This window comes from Bombina bombina, chromosome 9 (assembly GCF_027579735.1).
Source record: "Bombina bombina isolate aBomBom1 chromosome 9, aBomBom1.pri, whole genome shotgun sequence".
Lineage (NCBI taxonomy): Eukaryota > Metazoa > Chordata > Amphibia > Anura > Bombinatoridae > Bombina > Bombina bombina.
This window is the reverse complement of record NC_069507.1, coordinates 269,728,031-269,746,731: the sequence shown is the minus strand read 5'-3', so window position 1 is coordinate 269,746,731 and position 18,701 is coordinate 269,728,031. Positions and strand designations below refer to the sequence as shown.

General features: G+C 42.0%; 1 protein-coding gene across 2 annotated transcripts in view; it reads left to right on the top strand.

Annotated features, from left to right (window-relative positions):
• The window catches only part of LOC128640312 (alpha-2-macroglobulin), a 325,027-nt gene extending 310,432 nt beyond the window's left edge, over positions 1-14,595 (top strand). For both annotated transcript variants that reach the window (XM_053692803.1, XM_053692802.1), the window contains exon 36: positions 14,413-14,595. In XM_053692803.1, coding sequence (XP_053548778.1) covers positions 14,413-14,429 — 17 coding nt within the window. In that variant the 3' untranslated portion in view covers positions 14,430-14,595. The remainder of the gene's footprint in view (positions 1-14,412) is intronic.
• Positions 14,596-18,701: the final 4,106 nt, after the last annotated feature.

The window sequence follows — 18,701 nt, the reverse complement described above, 5'->3', positions numbered from 1 at the left end:
GTTACTGAGGTATAATGTGATCTGGGGAACAGACCTCACATAGTGTGTCACACTGTCACATAGTGTGATGTTACTGAGGTATAATGTGATCTGGGGAACAGACCTCACATAGCGTGTCACAGTGTCACATAGTGTGATTTTACTGAGGTATAATGTGATCTGGGGAACAGACCTCACATAGCGTGTCACAGTGTCACATAGTGTGATGTTACTGATGTATAATGTGATCTGGGGAACAGACCTCACATAGTGTGTTACAGTGTCACATAGTGTGATTTTACTGAGGTATAATGTGATCTGGGGAACAGACCTCACATAGCGTGTCACAGTGTCACATAGTGTGATGTTACTGAGGTATAATGTGATCTGGGGAACAGACCTCACATAGTGTGTCATAGTGTCAGATAGTGTGATTTTATTGAGGTATAATGTGATCTGGGGAACAGACGTCACATAGTGTGTCACAGTGTCACATAGTGTGATGTTACTGAGGTATAGTGTGATCTGGGGAACAGACCTCACATAGTGTGTCATAGTGTCACATAGTGGGATGTTACTGAGGTATAATGTGATCTGGGGAACAGACCTCACATAGCGTGTCATAGTGTCACATAGTGTGATTTTACTGAGGTATAATGTGATCTGGGGAACAGACCTCACATAGCGTGTCACAGTGTCACATAGGGTGATCTTACTGAGGTATAATGTGATCTGGGGAACAGACCTCACATAGTGTGTCATAGTGTCACATAGGGTGATCTTACTGAGGTATAATGTGATCTGGGGAACAGACCTCACATAGTGTGTCATAGTGTCACATAGTGTGATGTTACTGAGGTATAATGTGATCTGGGGAACAGACCTCACATAGCGTGTCATAGTGTCACATAGTGTGATTTTACTGAGTATAATGTGATCTGGGGAACAGACCTCACATAGTGTGTCACAGTGTCACATAGTGTGATTTTACTGAGGTATAATGTGATCTGGGGAACAGACCTCACATAGTGTGTCATGCTGTCACATAGTGTGATTTTACTGATGTATAATGTGATCTGGGGAACAGACCTCACATAGTGTGTCACGCTGTCACATAGTGTGATGTTACTGAGGTATAATGTGATCTGGGGAACAGACCTCACATAGCGTGTCATAGTGTCACATAGTGTGATGTTACTGAGGTATAATGTGATCTGGGGAACAGACCTCACATAGCGTGTCATAGTGTCACATAGTGTGATTTTACTGAGGTATAATGTGATCTGGGGAACAGACCTCACATAGTGTGTCATAGTGTCACATAGTGTGATTTTACTGAGTATAATGTGATCTGGGGAACAGACCTCACATAGTGTGTCATAGTGTCACATAGTGTGATTTTACTGAGGTATAATGTGATCTGGGGAACAGACCTCACATAGTGTGTCATGCTGTCACATAGTGTGATTTTACTGATGTATAATGTGATCTGGGGAACAGACCTCACATAGTGTGTCACGCTGTCACATAGTGTGATGTTACTGAGGTATAATGTGATCTGGGGAACAGACCTCACATAGCGTGTCATAGTGTCACATAGTGTGATTTTACTGAGGTATAATGTGATCTGGGGAACAGACCTCACATAGCGTGTCATAGTGTCACATAGTGTGATGTTACTGAGGTATAGTGTGATCTGGGGAACAGACCTCACATAGTGTGTCACAGTGTCACATAGTGTGATGTTACTGAGGTATAATGTGATCTGGGGAACAGACCTCACATAGTGTGTCATGCTGTCACATAGTGTGATTTTACTGATGTATAATGTGATCTGGGAAACAGACCTCACATAGTGTGTCATGCTGTCACATAGTGTGATGTTACTGAGGTATAATGTGATCTGGGGAACAGACCTCACATAGTGTGTCATGCTGTCACATAGTGTGATGTTACTGAGGTATAATGTGATCTGGGGAACAGACCTCACATAGCGTGTCATAGTGTCACATAGTGTGATGTTACTGAGGTATAATGTGATCTGGGGAACAGACCTAACATAGCGTGTTACAGTGTCACATAGTGTGATGTTACTGAGGTATAATGTGATCTGGGGAACAGACCTCACATAGCATGTCACAGTGTCACATAGTGTGATGTTACTGAGGTATAATGTGATCTGGGGAACAGACCTCACATAGCATGTCACAGTGTCACATAGTGTGATGTTACTGAGGTATAATGTGATCTGGGGAACAGACCTCACATAGCGTGTCATAGTGTCACATAGTGTGATTTTACTGAGGTATAATGTGATCTGGGGAACAGACCTAACATAGCGTGTTACAGTGTCACATAGTGTGATGTTACTGAGGTATAATGTGATCTGGGGAACAGACCTCACATAGCATGTCACAGTGTCACATAGTGTGATGTTACTGAGGTATAATGTGATCTGGGGAACAGACCTCACATAGCGTGTCACAGTGTCACATAGTGTGATTTTACTGAGTATAATGTGATCTGGGGAACAGACCTCACATAGTGTGTCACAGTGTCACATAGTGTGATGTTACTGAGGTATAATGTGATCTGGGGAACAGTCCTCACATAGCGTGTCACAGTCTCACATAGTGTGATGTTACTGAGGTATAATGTGATCTGGGGAACAGACCTCACATAGTGTGTCACAGTGTCACATAGTGTGATGTTACTGAGGTATAATGTGATCTGGGGAACAGACCTCACATAGTGTGTCATAGTGTCACATAGTGTGATGTTACTGAGGTATAATGTGATCTGGGGAACAGACCTCACATAGCGTGTCACAGTGTCACATAGTGTGATGTTACTGAGGTATAATGTGATCTGGGGAACAGACCTCACATAGTGTGTCATGCTGTCACATAGTGTGATGTTACTGAGGTATAATGTGATCTGGGGAACAGACCTCACATAGTGTGTCATGCTGTCACATAGTGTGATGTTACTGAGGTATAATGTGATCTGGGGAATAGACCTCACATAGCGTGTCATAGTGTCACATAGTGTGATTTTACTGAGGTATAATGTGATCTGGGGAACATAACTCACATAGCGTGTCATAGTGTCACATAGTGTGATGTTACTGAGGTATAATGTGATCTAGGGAACAGACCTCACATAGCGTGTTACAGTGTCACATAGTGTGATTTTACTGAGGTATAATGTGATCTGGGGAACAGACCTCACATAGCGTGTCACAGTGTCACATAGTGTGATGTTACTGAGGTATAATGTGATCTGGGGAACAGACCTCACATAGTGTGTCATAGTGTCACATAGTGTGATTTTACTGAGGTATAATGTGATCTGGGGAACAGACCTCACATAGTGTGTCACAGTGTCACATAGTGTGATTTTACTGAGGTATAATGTGATCTGGGGAACATAACTCACATAGCGTGTCACAGTGTCACATAGTGTGATGTTACTGAGGTATAATGTGATCTGGGGAACAGACCTCACATTGCGTGTCACAGTGTCACATAGTGTGATGTTACTGATGTATAATGTGATCTGGAGAACAGACCTCACATAGCGTGTCATAGTGTCACATAGTGTGATGTTACTGAGGTATAATGTGATCTGGGGAACAGACCTCACATAGCGTGTCACAGTGTCACATAGTGTGATGTTACTGAGGTATAATGTGATCTGGGGAACAGACCTCACATAGCGTGTCACAGTGTCACATAGTGTGATTTTACTGAGGTATAATGTGATCTGGGGAACAGACCTCACATAGTGTGTCACAGTGTCACATAGTGTGATTTTACTGAGGTATAATGTGATCTGGGGAACAGACCTCACATAGTGTGTCATAGTGTCACATAGTGTGATGTTACTGAGGTATAATGTGATCTGGGGAACATAACTCACATAGCGTGTCACAGTGTCACATAGTGTGATTTTACTGAGGTATAATGTGATCTGGGGAACAGGCCTCACATAGCGTGTCACAGTGTCACATAGTGTGATGTTACTGAGGTATAATGTGATCTGGGGAACAGACCTCACATAGCGTGTCATAGTGTCACATAGTGTGATTTTACTGAGGTATAATGTGATCTGGGGAACATAACTCACATAGCGTGTCACAGTGTCACATAGTGTGATTTTACTGAGGTATAATGTGATCTGGGGAACAGACCTCACATAGCGTGTCATGCTGTCACATAGTGTGATGTTACTGAGGTATAATGTGATCTGGGGAACAGACCTCACATAGCGTGTCACAGTGTCACATAGTGTGATTTTACTGAGGTATAATGTGATCTGGGGAACAGACCTCACATAGCGTGTCATAGTGTCACATAGTGTGATTTTACTGAGGTATAATGTGATCTGGGGAACATAACTCACATAGTGTGTCACATAGTGTGATTTTACTGAGGTATAATGTGATCTGGGGAACAGACCTCACATAGCGTGTCACAGTGTCACATAGTGTGATGTTACTGAGGTATAATGTGATCTGGGGAACAGACCTCACATAGCGTGTCATAGTGTCACATAGTGTGATTTTACTGAGGTATAATGTGATCTGGGGAACAGACCTCACATAGCGTGTCACAGTGTCACATAGGGTGATCTTACTGAGGTATAATGTGATCTGGGGAACAGACCTCACATAGTGTGTCATAGTGTCACATAGGGTGATCTTACTGAGGTATAATGTGATCTGGGGAACAGACCTCACATAGTGTGTCATAGTGTCACATAGTGTGATGTTACTGAGGTATAATGTGATCTGGGGAACAGACCTCACATAGCGTGTCATAGTGTCACATAGTGTGATTTTACTGAGTATAATGTAATCTGGGGAACAGACCTCACATAGTGTGTCACAGTGTCACATAGTGTGATTTTACTGAGGTATAATGTGATCTGGGGAACAGACCTCACATAGTGTGTCATGCTGTCACATAGTGTGATTTTACTGATGTATAATGTGATCTGGGGAACAGACCTCACATAGTGTGTCATAGTGTCACATAGTGTGATGTTACTGAGGTATAATGTGATCTGGGGAACAGACCTCACATAGTGTGTCACAGTGTCACATAGTGTGATGTTACTGAGGTATAATGTGATCTGGGGAACAGACCTCACATAGTGTGTCACGCTGTCACATAGTGTGATGTTACTGAGGTATAATGTGATCTGGGGAACAGACCTCACATAGCGTGTCATAGTGTCACATAGTGTGATGTTACTGAGGTATAATGTGATCTGGGGAACAGACCTCACATAGCGTGTCATAGTGTCACATAGTGTGATTTTACTGAGGTATAATGTGATCTGGGGAACAGACCTCACATAGTGTGTCACGCTGTCACATCGTGTGATTTTACTGAGTATAATGTGATCTGGGGAACAGACCTCACATAGTGTGTCATAGTGTCACATAGTGTGATTTTACTGAGGTATAATGTGATCTGGGGAACAGACCTCACATAGTGTGTCATGCTGTCACATAGTGTGATTTTACTGATGTATAATGTGATCTGGGGAACAGACCTCACATAGTGTGTCACGCTGTCACATAGTGTGATGTTACTGAGGTATAATGTGATCTGGGGAACAGACCTCACATAGCGTGTCATAGTGTCACATAGTGTGATGTTACTGAGGTATAATGTGATCTGGGGAACAGACCTCACATAGCGTGTCATAGTGTCACATAGTGTGATTTTACTGAGGTATAATGTGATCTGGGGAACAGACCTCACATAGCGTGTCATAGTGTCACATAGTGTGATGTTACTGAGGTATAGTGTGATCTGGGGAACAGACCTCACATAGTGTGTCACAGTGTCACATAGTGTGATGTTACTGAGGTATAATGTGATCTGGGGAACAGACCTCACATAGCGTGTCACAGTGTCACATAGTGTGATGTTACTGAGGTATAATGTGATCTGGGGAACAGACCTCACATAGCGTGTCACAGTGTCACATAGTGTGATGTTACTGAGGTATAATGTGATCTGGGGAACAGACCTCACATAGCGTGTCACAGTGTCACATAGTGTGATGTTACTGAGGTATAATGTGATCTGGGGAACAGACCTAACATAGCGTGTCACAGTGTCACATAGTGTGATGTTACTGAGGTATAATGTGATCTGGGGAACAGACCTCACATAGCGTGTCACAGTGTCACATAGTGTGATTTTACTGAGGTATAATGTGATCTGGGGAACAGACCTCACATAGCGTGTCACAGTGTCACATAGTGTGATGTTACTGAGGTATAATGTGATCTGGGGAACAGACCTCACATAGTGTGTCACAGTGTCACATAGTGTGATGTTACTGAGGTATAATGTGATCTGGGGAACAGACCTCACATAGTGTGTCACAGTGTCACATAGTGTGATGTTACTGAGGTATAATGTGATCTGGGGAACAGACCTAACATAGCGTGTCACAATGTCACATAGTGTGATGTTACTGAGGTATAATGTGATCTGGGGAACAGACCTCACATAGCGTGTCACAGTGTCACATAGTGTGATGTTACTGAGGTATAATGTGATCTGGGGAACAGACCTCACATAGCGTGTCATAGTGTCACATAGTGTGATTTTACTGAGGTATAATGTGATCTGGGGAACAGACCTAACATAGCGTGTCATAGTGTCACATAGTGTGATGTTACTGAGGTATAATGTGATCTGGGGAACAGACCTCACATAGTGTGTCACAGTGTCACATAGTGTGATTTTACTGAGGTATAATGTGATCTGGGGAACAGTCCTCACATAGCGTGTCACGCTGTCACATAGTGTGATTTTACTGAGGTATAATGTGATCTGGGGAACAGACCTCACATAGTGTGTCACAGTGTCACATAGTGTGATGTTACTGAGGTATAATGTGATCTGGGGAACAGACCTCACATAGTGTGTCACAGTGTCACATAGTGTGATTTTACTGATGTATAATGTGATCTGGGGAACAGACCTCACATAGTGTGTCACAGTGTCACATAGTGTGATGTTACTGAGGTATAATGTGATCTGGGGAACAGACCTCACAAAGGCCTAGATTTGGAGTTTGGCGTTAGCCGTGAAAACCAGCGTTAGAGGCTCCTAACGCTGGTTTTAGGCTACCGCCGGTATTTAGAATCGTGTAGGTAAGGGTCTAACGCTCACTTTTCAGCCGCGACTTTTCCATACCGCAGATCCCCCTACGCCATTTGCGTATCCTATCTTTTCAATGGGATCTTCCTAACGCCGGTATTTAGAGTCGTTTCTGAAGTGAGCGTTAGAGCTCTAACGACAAAACTCCAGCCGCAGAAAAAAGTCAGTAGTTAAGAGCTTTTTGGGCTAACGCCGGTTCATAAAGCTCTTAACTACTGTACCCTAAAGTACACTAACACCCATAAACTACCTATGTACCCCTAAACTGAGGTCCCCCCACATCGCCGCAACTCGATTCAATTTTTTTAACCCCTAATCTGCCGACCGCCACCTACGTTATCCTTATGTACCCCTAATCTGCTGCCCCTAACACCGCCGACCCCTATATTATATTTATTAACCCCTAACCTGCCCCCCACAACGTCGCCGCCAGCTACTTACAATAATTAACCCCTAATCTGCCGACCGCAAAGCGCCGCCACCTACGTTATCCTTATGTACCCCTAATCTGCTGCCCCTAACACCGCCGACCCCTGTATTATATTTATTAACCCCTAATCTGCCCCCCACAACGTCGCCGACACCTGCCTACACTTATTAACCCCTAATCTGCCGAGCGGACCTGAGCGCTACTATAATAAAGTTATTAACCCCTAATCCGCCTCACTAACCCTATCATAAATAGTATTAACCCCTAATCTGCCCTCCCTAACATCGCCGACACCTAACTTCAATTATTAACCCCTAATCTGACGACCGGAGCTCACCGCTATTCTAATAAATGGATTAACCCCTAAAGCTAAGTCTAACCCTAACACTAACACCCCCCTAAGTTAAATATAATTTAAATCTAACGAAATTAATTAACTCTTATTAAATACATTATTCCTATTTAAAGCTAAATACTTACCTGTAAAATAAATCCTAATATAGCTACAATATAAATTATAATTACATTGTAGCTATTTTAGGATTAATATTTATTTTACAGGTAACTTTGTAATTATTTTAACCAGGTACAATAGCTATTAAATAGTTAAGAACTATTTAATAGTTACCTAGTTAAAATAATAACAAAATTACCTGTAAAATAAGTCCTAACCTAAGTTATAATTAAACCTAACACTACCCTATCAATAAATTAATTAAATAAAATACCTACAATTACCTACAATAAAACCTAACACTACACTATCAATAAATAAATTAAATACAATAGCTACAAATAACTACAATTACATAAACTAACTAAAGTACAAAAAATAAAAAAGAACTAAGTTACAAAAAATAAAAAAATATTTACAAACATAAGAAAAATATTACAACAATTTTAAACTAATTACACCTACTCTAAGCCCCCTAATAAAATAACAAACACCCCCAAAATAAAAAAATGCCCTACCCTATTCTAAATTAATAGAGTTAAAAGCTCTTTTACCTTACCAGCCCTGAACAGGGCCCTTTGCGGGGCATGCCCCAATAAAATCAGCTCTTTTGCCTGTAAAAAAAAACATACAATACCCCCCCCCCAACATTACAACCCACCACCCACATACCCCTAATCTAACCCAAACCCCCCTTAAATAAACCTAACACTAGCCCCTGAAGATCTTCCTACCTTGTCTTCACCATCCAGGTTCACCGATCCGTCCTGGCATCCGGTGCTGAAGAGGTCCAGAAGAGGCTCCAAAGTCTTCCTCCTATCCGGCAAGAAGAGGACATCCGGACCGGCAAACATCTTCTTCCAAGCGGCATCTTCAATCTTCTTCCATCCGGTGCGGAGCGGGTCCATCTTGAAGCAGCCGACGCGGATCCATCCTCTTCTTCCGGTGTCTCCCGACGAATGACGGTTCCTTTAAGGGACGTCATCCAAGATGGCGTCCCTCGAATTCCGATTGGCTGATAGAATCCTATCAGCCAATCGGAATTAAGGTAGGAATATTCTGATTGGCTGATGGGATCAGCCAATCAGAATCAAGTTCAATCCGATTGGCTGATCCAATCAGCCAATCAGATTGAGCTCGCATTCTATTGGCTGTTCCGATCAGCCAATAGAATGCGAGCTCAATCTGATTGGCTGATTGGATCGGCCAATCGGATTGAACTTGATTCTGATTGGCTGATTCCATCAGCCAATCAGAATATTCCTACCTTAATTCCGATTGGCTGATAGAATCCTATCAGCCAATCGGAATTCGAGGGACGCCATCTTGGATGACGTCCCTTAAAGGAACCGTCATTCGTCGGGAGACACCGGAAGAAGAGGATGGATCCGCGTCGGCTGCTTCAAGATGGACCCGCTCCGCACCGGATGGAAGAAGATTGAAGATGCCGCTTGGAAGAAGATGTTTGCCGGTCCGGATGTCCTCTTCTTGCCGGATAGGAGGAAGACTTTGGAGCCTCTTCTGGACCTCTTCAGCACCGGATGCCAGGACGGATCGGTGAACCTGGATGGTGAAGACAAGGTAGGAAGATCTTCAGGGGCTAGTGTTAGGTTTATTTAAGGGGGGTTTGGGTTAGATTAGGGGTATGTGGGTGGTGGGTTGTAATGTTGGGGGGGGGGTATTGTATGTTTTTTTTTACAGGCAAAAGAGCTGATTTTATTGGGGCATGCCCCGCAAAGGGCCCTGTTCAGGGCTGGTAAGGTAAAAGAGCTTTTAACTCTATTAATTTAGAATAGGGTAGGGCATTTTTTTATTTTGGGGGTGTTTGTTATTTTATTAGGGGGCTTAGAGTAGGTGTAATTAGTTTAAAATTGTTGTAATATTTTTCTTATGTTTGTAAATATTTTTTTATTTTTTGTAACTTAGTTCTTTTTTATTTTTTGTACTTTAGTTAGTTTATGTAATTGTAGTTATTTGTAGCTATTGTATTTAATTTATTTATTGATAGTGTAGTGTTAGGTTTTATTGTAGGTAATTGTAGGTATTTTATTTAATTAATTTATTGATAGGGTAGTGTTAGGTTTAATTATAACTTAGGTTAGGACTTATTTTACAGGTAATTTTGTTATTATTTTAACTAGGTAACTATTAAATAGTTCTTAACTATTTAATAGCTATTGTACCTGGTTAAAATAATTACAAAGTTACCTGTAAAATAAATATTAATCCTAAAATAGCTACAATGTAATTATAATTTATATTGTAGCTATATTAGGATTTATTTTACAGGTAAGTATTTAGCTTTAAATAGGAATAAGTTATTTAATAAGAGTTAATTAATTTCGTTAGATTTAAATTATATTTAAGTTAGGGGGGTGTTAGTGTTAGGGTTAGACATAGCTTTAGGGGTTAATCCATTTATTAGAATAGCGGTGAGCTCCGGTCGTCAGATTAGGGGTTAATAATTGAAGTTAGGTGTCGGCGATGTTAGGGAGGGCAGATTAGGGGTTAATACTATTTATGATAGGGTTAGTGAGGCGGATTAGGGGTTAATAACTTTATTATAGTAGCGGTGCGGTCCGCTCGGCAGATTAGGGGTTAATAAGTGTAGGCAGGTGTCGGCGACGTTGAGGGGGGCAGATTAGGGGTTAATAAATATAATATAGGGGTCGGCGGTGTTAGGGGCAGCAGATTAGGGGTACATAAGGATAACGTAGGTGGCGGCGCTTTGCGGTCGGCAGATTAGGGGTTAATTATTGTAAGTAACTGGCGGCGACGTTGTGGGGGGCAGGTTAGGGGTTAATAAATGTAATATAGGGGTCGGCGGTGTTAGGGGCAGCAGATTAGGGGTACATAGGGATAATGTAAGTTGCGGCGGTTTACGGAGCGGAAGATTAGGGGTTAATAATATAATGCAGGGGTCAGCGATAGCGGGGGCGGCAGATTAGGGGTTAATAAGTGTAAGGTTAGGGGTGTTTAGACTCGGGGTACATGTTAGAGTGTTAGGTGCAGACGTAGGAAGTGTTTCCCCATAGGAAAAAAAGGGGCTGCGTTAGGAGCTGAACGCGGCTTTTTTGCAGGTGTTAGGTTTTTTTTCAGCTCAAACAGCCCCATTGTTTCCTATGGGAGAATCGTGCACGAGCACGTTTTTGAGGCTGGCCGCGTCCGTAAGCAACTCTGGTATCGAGAGTTGCATTTGCGGTAAAAATGCTCTACGCTCCTTTTTTGGAGCCTAACGCAGCATTTTTTTGAACTCTCGATACCAGAGTTAATTTTATGGTGCGGCCAGAAAAAAACCCGCGGAGCGTTAACAGCCCATCTACCACCAAACTCCAAATCTAGGCCATAGTGTGTTACAGTGTCACATAGTGTGATGTTACTGAGGTATAATGTGATCTGGGGAACAGACCTCACATAGCGTGTCATAGTGTCACATAGTGTGATTTTACTGAGGTATAATGTGATCTGGGGAACAGACCTAACATAGCGTGTTACAGTGTCACATAGTGTGATGTTACTGAGGTATAATGTGATCTGGGGAACAGACCTCACATAGCGTGTCACAGTGTCACATAGTGTGATGTTACTGAGGTATAATGTGATCTGGGGAACAGACCTCACATAGCATGTCACAGTGTCACATAGTGTGATGTTACTGAGGTATAATGTGATCTGGGGAACAGACCTCACATAGCGTGTCACAGTGTCACATAGTGTGATTTTACTGAGTATAATGTGATCTGGGGAACAGACCTCACATAGTGTGTCACAGTGTCACATAGTGTGATGTTACTGAGGTATAATGTGATCTGGGGAACAGTCCTCACATAGCGTGTCACAGTCTCACATAGTGTGATGTTACTGAGGTATAATGTGATCTGGGGAACAGACCTCACATAGTGTGTCACGCTGTCACATAGTGTGATTTTACTGAGGTATAATGTGATCTGGGGAACAGACCTCACATAGCGTGTCACAGTGTCACATAGTGTGATTTTACTGAGGTATAACGTGATCTGGGGAACAGACCTCACATAGTGTGTCACAGTGTCACATAGTGTGATGTTACTGAGGTATAATGTGATCTGGGGAACAGACCTCACATAGCGTGTCATAGTGTCACATAGTGTGATTTTACTGAGGTGTAATGTGATCTGGGGAACAGACCTCACATAGCGTGTCATAGTGTCACATAGTGTGATGTTACTGAGGTATAATGTGATCTGGGGAACAGACCTCACATAGCGTGTCACAGTGTCACATAGTGTGATGTTACTGAGGTATAATGTGATCTGGGGAACAGACCTCACATAGTGTGTTACAGTGTCACATAGTGTGATGTTACTGAGGTATAATGTGATCTGGGGAACAGACCTCACATAGTGTGTCACGCTGTCACATAGTGTGATGTTACTGAGGTATAATGTGATCTGGGGAACAGACCTCACATAGCGTGTCATGCTGTCACATAGTGTGATTTTACTGAGGTATATTGTGATCTGGGGAACAGACCTCACATAGCGTGTCATAGTGTCACATAGTGTGATGTTACTGAGGTATAATGTGATCTGGGGAACAGACCTCACATAGCGTGTCACACTGTCACATAGTGTGATGTTACTGAGGTATAATGTGATCTGGGGAACATAACTCACATAGCGTGTCATGCTGTCACATAGTGTGATGTTACTGAGGTATAATGTGATCTGGGGAACAGACCTCACATAGTGTGTCACGCTGTCACATATTATAGACTATAAAGTGTATACGATGCTGCAGATAATAGCTGATAGCCAGTAGCGCTCTGTATTCCTAATGCTGAGTGTTGTCTAATAAATATATGTGGATTTTTCTCATGATCTTTATATATTATTTTATATTCAAAATAATAGCAGTTTTACCACTTTCTGCAGCCAATAAGTATTTCCCAGCTCAGCTAAAATCCAGTATTAACCAGTCGTGCGCCTGGGTCACACACATGCCTGTGCTAGACGTGACAGTTCTAGGAACACCTACACCTGTATTTCCTGGTAACCATCAGCAGTGTCACTAATTACCCCAGCTCTGATATTAAGCACAATAATGTTATGATATCAGCAGTTAACCCCATAACTACACAACACCCCAATATCCCTGCTTACCACTGATCCCCTGGGCGCAAGCAGCTCCTTACTCACCCAAGTCCTTGTCACTCTCACTTAAAGCTGCGGCGCCCTTTAGTGATACCCTAATAGTTTCTCCAACTAGGGGACCTTTACCAACCTCATGGGTTTCCCTATAAAGAACCTGACTCCTTAATTGTGATGTGACCATATTACAGTTTGTATTCATTCTTCTCCATTCTCCCTCCTCAAAAAAAAGGGGCGATCCTCTAAAGTCATGGGCAGTTGGGCACCCTCATTTAACATTTCCAGGCTGTACCAGGTCACTTAACCAGTGACCCTCTTGGGGACATGGGAAATAACTGCCCCATGAGATGTGGAAACATGGAAATTGCCAATGGTGCCAAACAAACACAACAAACTGGATTTTGTAATGGAGCCATATAGTGAATTTGTTTCCTATATGAGCTGGATTGATAGTGCGTTTAGGACAAGATATTATAAACTAGTACATTTCATTGGGGTGAAAAAGAGATCTCTATATTCTGTGTTATAGACAGGCTGAACGCACATTTGTATTTGTTTGCACAATATACTCACAGACAGTCTATCAACACTGAAAGTGCCATTATAGTCTGCAAAATGACTCATTTGTTAGACCCTGTAATGTTATGTATTTAACCCCTGCAAGGAGGTTAAACACATAGGTAAAGCATCCCCCAGACGCTACAGAGAACAGCTGTCCCAAGCAAAAACTGACTGTGATCCAATCAGCAGAGCTACTCTTATTGGGTCAGAGGCAGTTTTTGCTATGGACCAGTAGTTATTGCAGCTCCTGAGCTGTACTTTAACCATGTATTTAACTTCGCTGCAGCGAACTGAACTGATCAAACAATGAGTAGCATGTTGTAGGGTCTTGATAGGCAGGATATACTCCAGTCTCTCTGAAATCAATAAAAAAACACAATTTTCAGGATTGAATCACAGGAAAACCAGGCAAAATAAATAATGAAAACACATTGTCATTTATTTTCTTTATTTTACTAGGTGCAAATAAACATTTTATGTGAAATGAAATTGTGCTTCTAATGTCCCTAAATTAAGTACATAGAAACATAATGCTTTGTGGGTCCCTTATAAAAAAATGCAACTGAATAAATGGGCGAAAAAGCTGAAAATGAAAATGTTCAGTTCTGTTGCTTCTGTCTAATAAACTGCTGTCACCGGCCAGTTATGTTTCCTCTCTTTTCCCTGCAGTGAGTGCGGCGCAGTAAGTGGACGGTAGAGGAGCAGGCGTTGGGCGCATCTGCGCATTTGTCTCTTTAACACATTTAAGTAAACCTCTGTGAATTCATGTTTGTCTGCACAACAATCACTGTGTATTCTGTGCCTTTCTGACTGTTTTTGTGACCACAATAAAGTTTATTACATCCTTTAAAATATGTGTTATGGATTTAATTATATTTAAAGGGTCTGTCAAGTCAAAATTAAACTTTCATGATTAAGATAGGACATGCAAATTTAAACAACTTAACAATTTACTGTTATCATCAAATTTGCTTTGTTCTTTGGTATTCGTTGTTGAAAACTAAACCTAGGTATTATATCAGTCTGACCCTGACTAAACAGTGCAGTCCTGAAATACCAGGCAATCCCTCTCTGAACGAGAGAAACGGCAAAACCCCAAACAAACGTTTCGGCCTATTGTTGGCCTTGTCAGTGACGTGCAGCCATATCCCTCTAGGGATGCTGAGCACCCTAAGGGTGATGTGGAAAACCAGACGTGGGCCTGTTGTTTAGTTTGCCTAGAGGGATATGGCTGCTCCTCACTGATGAGGCCCACACTAGGGCAAAACGTACATCTGGGGTTTTGCCATTCCGTTCAGAGAGGGATTGCCTGGTATTTCAGGACTGCACTGTTTAGTCAGCATCAGACTGATATACTGCAAGACAGTTCTTCTCTGTGAAAAGCACATGTAGGGTGGTAACAAGCCATTGAACAAGCACCTAGGGTGGTAACAAGCCATAGAACAAGCTCCTAGGGTTGTAACAAGCCATAGAACAAGCTCCTAGGGTGGTAACAAGCCATAGAACAAGCTCCTAGGGTTGTAACAAGCCATAGAACAAGCTCCTAGGGTTGTAACAAGCCATAGAACAAGCTCCTAGGGTGGTAACAAGCCATAGAACAAGCTCCTAGGGTTGTAACAAGCCATAGAACAAGCTCCTAGGGTGGTAACAAGCCATAGAACAAGCTCCTAGGGTGGTAACAAGCCATAGAACAAGCTCCTAGGGTGGTAACAAGCCATAGAACAAGCTCCTAGGGTTGTAACAAGCCATAGAACAAGCTCCTAGGGTGGTAACAAGCCATAGAACAAGCTCCTAGGGTGGTAAATAGCTATAGTGAAAAAAGATTAGTAGTCAGCGCCAGGAGAGCAAGCACACAGACTCACTATAAAGAACGGCCACCTAACAAGGTCGTACAGAAGAGTAAGTAAATTAAAGGAAATATAGTAGTGCCACCCAGTGGGGGCTTAAGTGTGCTGGAGAAGAAGCTGAGGCCAAAGATTTTTTACCACAGAAGAGATCAACTTCCACATCCGGTACATCTAGACATCCTTATTCCGGACCTTGAGTTCTGGTTAAAGGAATTCAATCTTCCGGATCCCTCCATATTGGACCTCCACTGGATTTTCTTGACTTTATCTGTTTTGGGACTATTCCGCTGTTCTCTGTATGGGACGTCCCTTTATCTGAGCTCAGATTTATCATTGTCATTCATTGTCCTTTTGTTATATGCTATATATTGTTGTTTAATATTTTATTTTATATTGTGTTAAAACTCCGGTAGATTGCTATATAGACCTATCAATCTTGTCAGCACACATATTTTGGATTAAATTTGTTTTTATATATATCATACATTTTTATATATTCTTTATTGTCTCTTATAGACGTTTTACTTTTTCAGTTATCTTACATTCACGATCTTTATCAACACTGTGTACTATGTGTTGATATTGGCTATTACCTTTTTATATTTATATTGATATTTACATTGGCCTCAGCCAATGTTAAATAGCTATAGAACAAGCTAATGGGTGGTAACTAGACATATAACAAGCTTTTGGGTGGTAACTAGCTGTAGAACAAGCTCCTAGGGTGGTAACAAGCCATAGAACAAGTTTTTGGGTGGTAACAAGCCATAGAACAAGCTCCTAGGGTGGTAACAAGCCATAGAACAAGCTCCTAGGGTGATAACTAGCTATGGAACAAGCTAATGGGTGGTAACAAGCTATAGAACAAGCTCCTATGGTGGTAACAAGCCATTGAACAAGCTCCTAGGGTGGTAAGAAGCCATACAACAAGTTCCTAGGGTGGTAACAAGCCATAGGACAAGTTCCTAGGGTGGTAACAAGCTATAGAACAAGCTCCTATGCTGGTAACTAGCTATAGAACAAGCTCCTAGAGTGGTAACTAGCTATAGAACAAGCTCCTAGGGTGGCAAATAGCCATATAACAAGTTCCTAGGGTGGCAGATAGCCATAGAACAAGCTCCTAGGGTGGTAACAAACAATAGAACAAGCTTCTAGGGTTGTAACAAGCCATAGAACAAACTCTTAGGGTGGTAACAAGCTATAGAACAAGCTCCTAGGGTAGTAACTAGACATAAAACGAGCTCCTAGGGTAGTAACTAGCTATAGAACAAGCTCCTAGGGTGGTAACTAGACATAGAACAAGCTCCTAGGGTGGTAAGTAGCTTTAGAAAAACTCATAGGGTGGTAACTAGCAATAAAACAAGCTCCTAGTGTGGTAACTAGCCATAGAACAAGCTAATTGGTAGTAACAAGCCATAGAACAAGCTCCTTGGGTGGGAAAATACCGCAGAACAAACTCCTAGGGTGGTAACTAGCCATAGAACAAGCTAATGGGTGGTAACAAGTCATAGAGCAAGCTCCTATGGTGGTAACAAGCCGTAGAACAAGCTCCTAGGGTGGTAACAAGCCACAGAACAAGCTAATTGGCAGTAAAAAGCCATAAAACAAGCTCATATGGTGGTAAAAAGCCATAGAACAAGCTCCTAGGGTGGTAACTAGCTATAGAACAAGCTCCTAGAGTAGTAACTAGCTATAGAACAAGCTCCTAGGGTGGCAAATAGCCATATAACAAGTTCCTAGGGTGGCAGATAGCCATAGAACAAGCTCCTAGGGTGGTAACAAACAATAGAACAAACTTCTAGGGTTGTAACAAGCCATAGAACAAACTCCTAGGGTAGTAACTAGCTATAGAACAAGCTCCTAGGGTGGTAACTAAACATAGAACAAGCTCCTAGGGTGGTAAGTAGCTTTAGAAAAACTCATAGGGTGGTAACTAGCAATAAAACAAGCTCCTAGGGTGGTAACTAGCCATAGAACAAGCTAATTGGTAGTAACAAGCCATAGAACAAGCTCCTTGGGTGGGAAAATGCTGCAGAACAAACTCCTAGGGTGGTAACTAGCCATAGAACAAGCTAATGGGTGGTAACAAGTCATAAAGCAAGCTCCTATGGTGGTAACAAGCCGTAGAACAAGCTCCTAGGGTGGTAACAAGCCATAGAACAAGCTAATTGGCAGTAAAAAGCCATAAAACAAGCTCATATGGTGGTAAAAAGCCATAGAACAAGCTCCTAGGGTGGTAACTAGCTATTAAACAAACTCCTAGGGTGGTAACAAGCTATAGAACAAGATCCTATAGTGGTAACAAGCTATAGAACAAGCTCCTAAGGTGGTAACAAGCCATAGAACAAGCTCCTAGGGTGGTAACTAGCCATAGAACAAGCTCCTAGGGTGGTAACTAGAAATATAACAAGCTCCTAGAGTGGTAACAAGCCATACAACAAGCTCCTATGGTGGTAACAAGCCATAGAACAAATTCCTAGGGTGGTAACTAGCTATAGAGCAAGCTCCTAGGGTAGTAACTAGCTATAGAACAAGCTCCTAGGGTAGTAACAAGCCATAGAACAACCTAATGGGTGGTAACAAGCTATAGAATAAGCTCTTAGGGTGGTAACAAGCCATAGAACAAGCTCCAAGGGTGGTAACAAGCCATATAACAAGCTCCAAGGGTGGTAACAAGCTATAGAAAAAGCTCTTATGGTGGTAACAAGCCATAGAACAAGCTCGAAGGGTGGTAACTAGCTAAAAAACAAGTTTCTAGGGTGGTAACAAGCCAAAGAATAAGCTACTGGAGTGGTAACTAGCTATAGAACAAGCTCATAGGGTGGTAACAAGCCATAGAACAAGCTCCTAGGGTGGTAACAAGATATAGAGCAACCTCATATGGTGGTAACTAGCTATAGAACAAGCTCTTAGGGAGATAGCAAGCCATAGAACAAGCTCCTAGGGTGGTAACAAGCTATAGAACAAGTTCCTATGGTGGTAACAAGCCATAGAACAAGCTAACGGGTGGTAACAAGCCATAGAATAAGCTCCTAGGGTGGTAATTAGCCATAGAACAAGCTAATGGGTGGTAACTAGCTATAGAACAAGCTCATAGGGTGGTAACTTGCC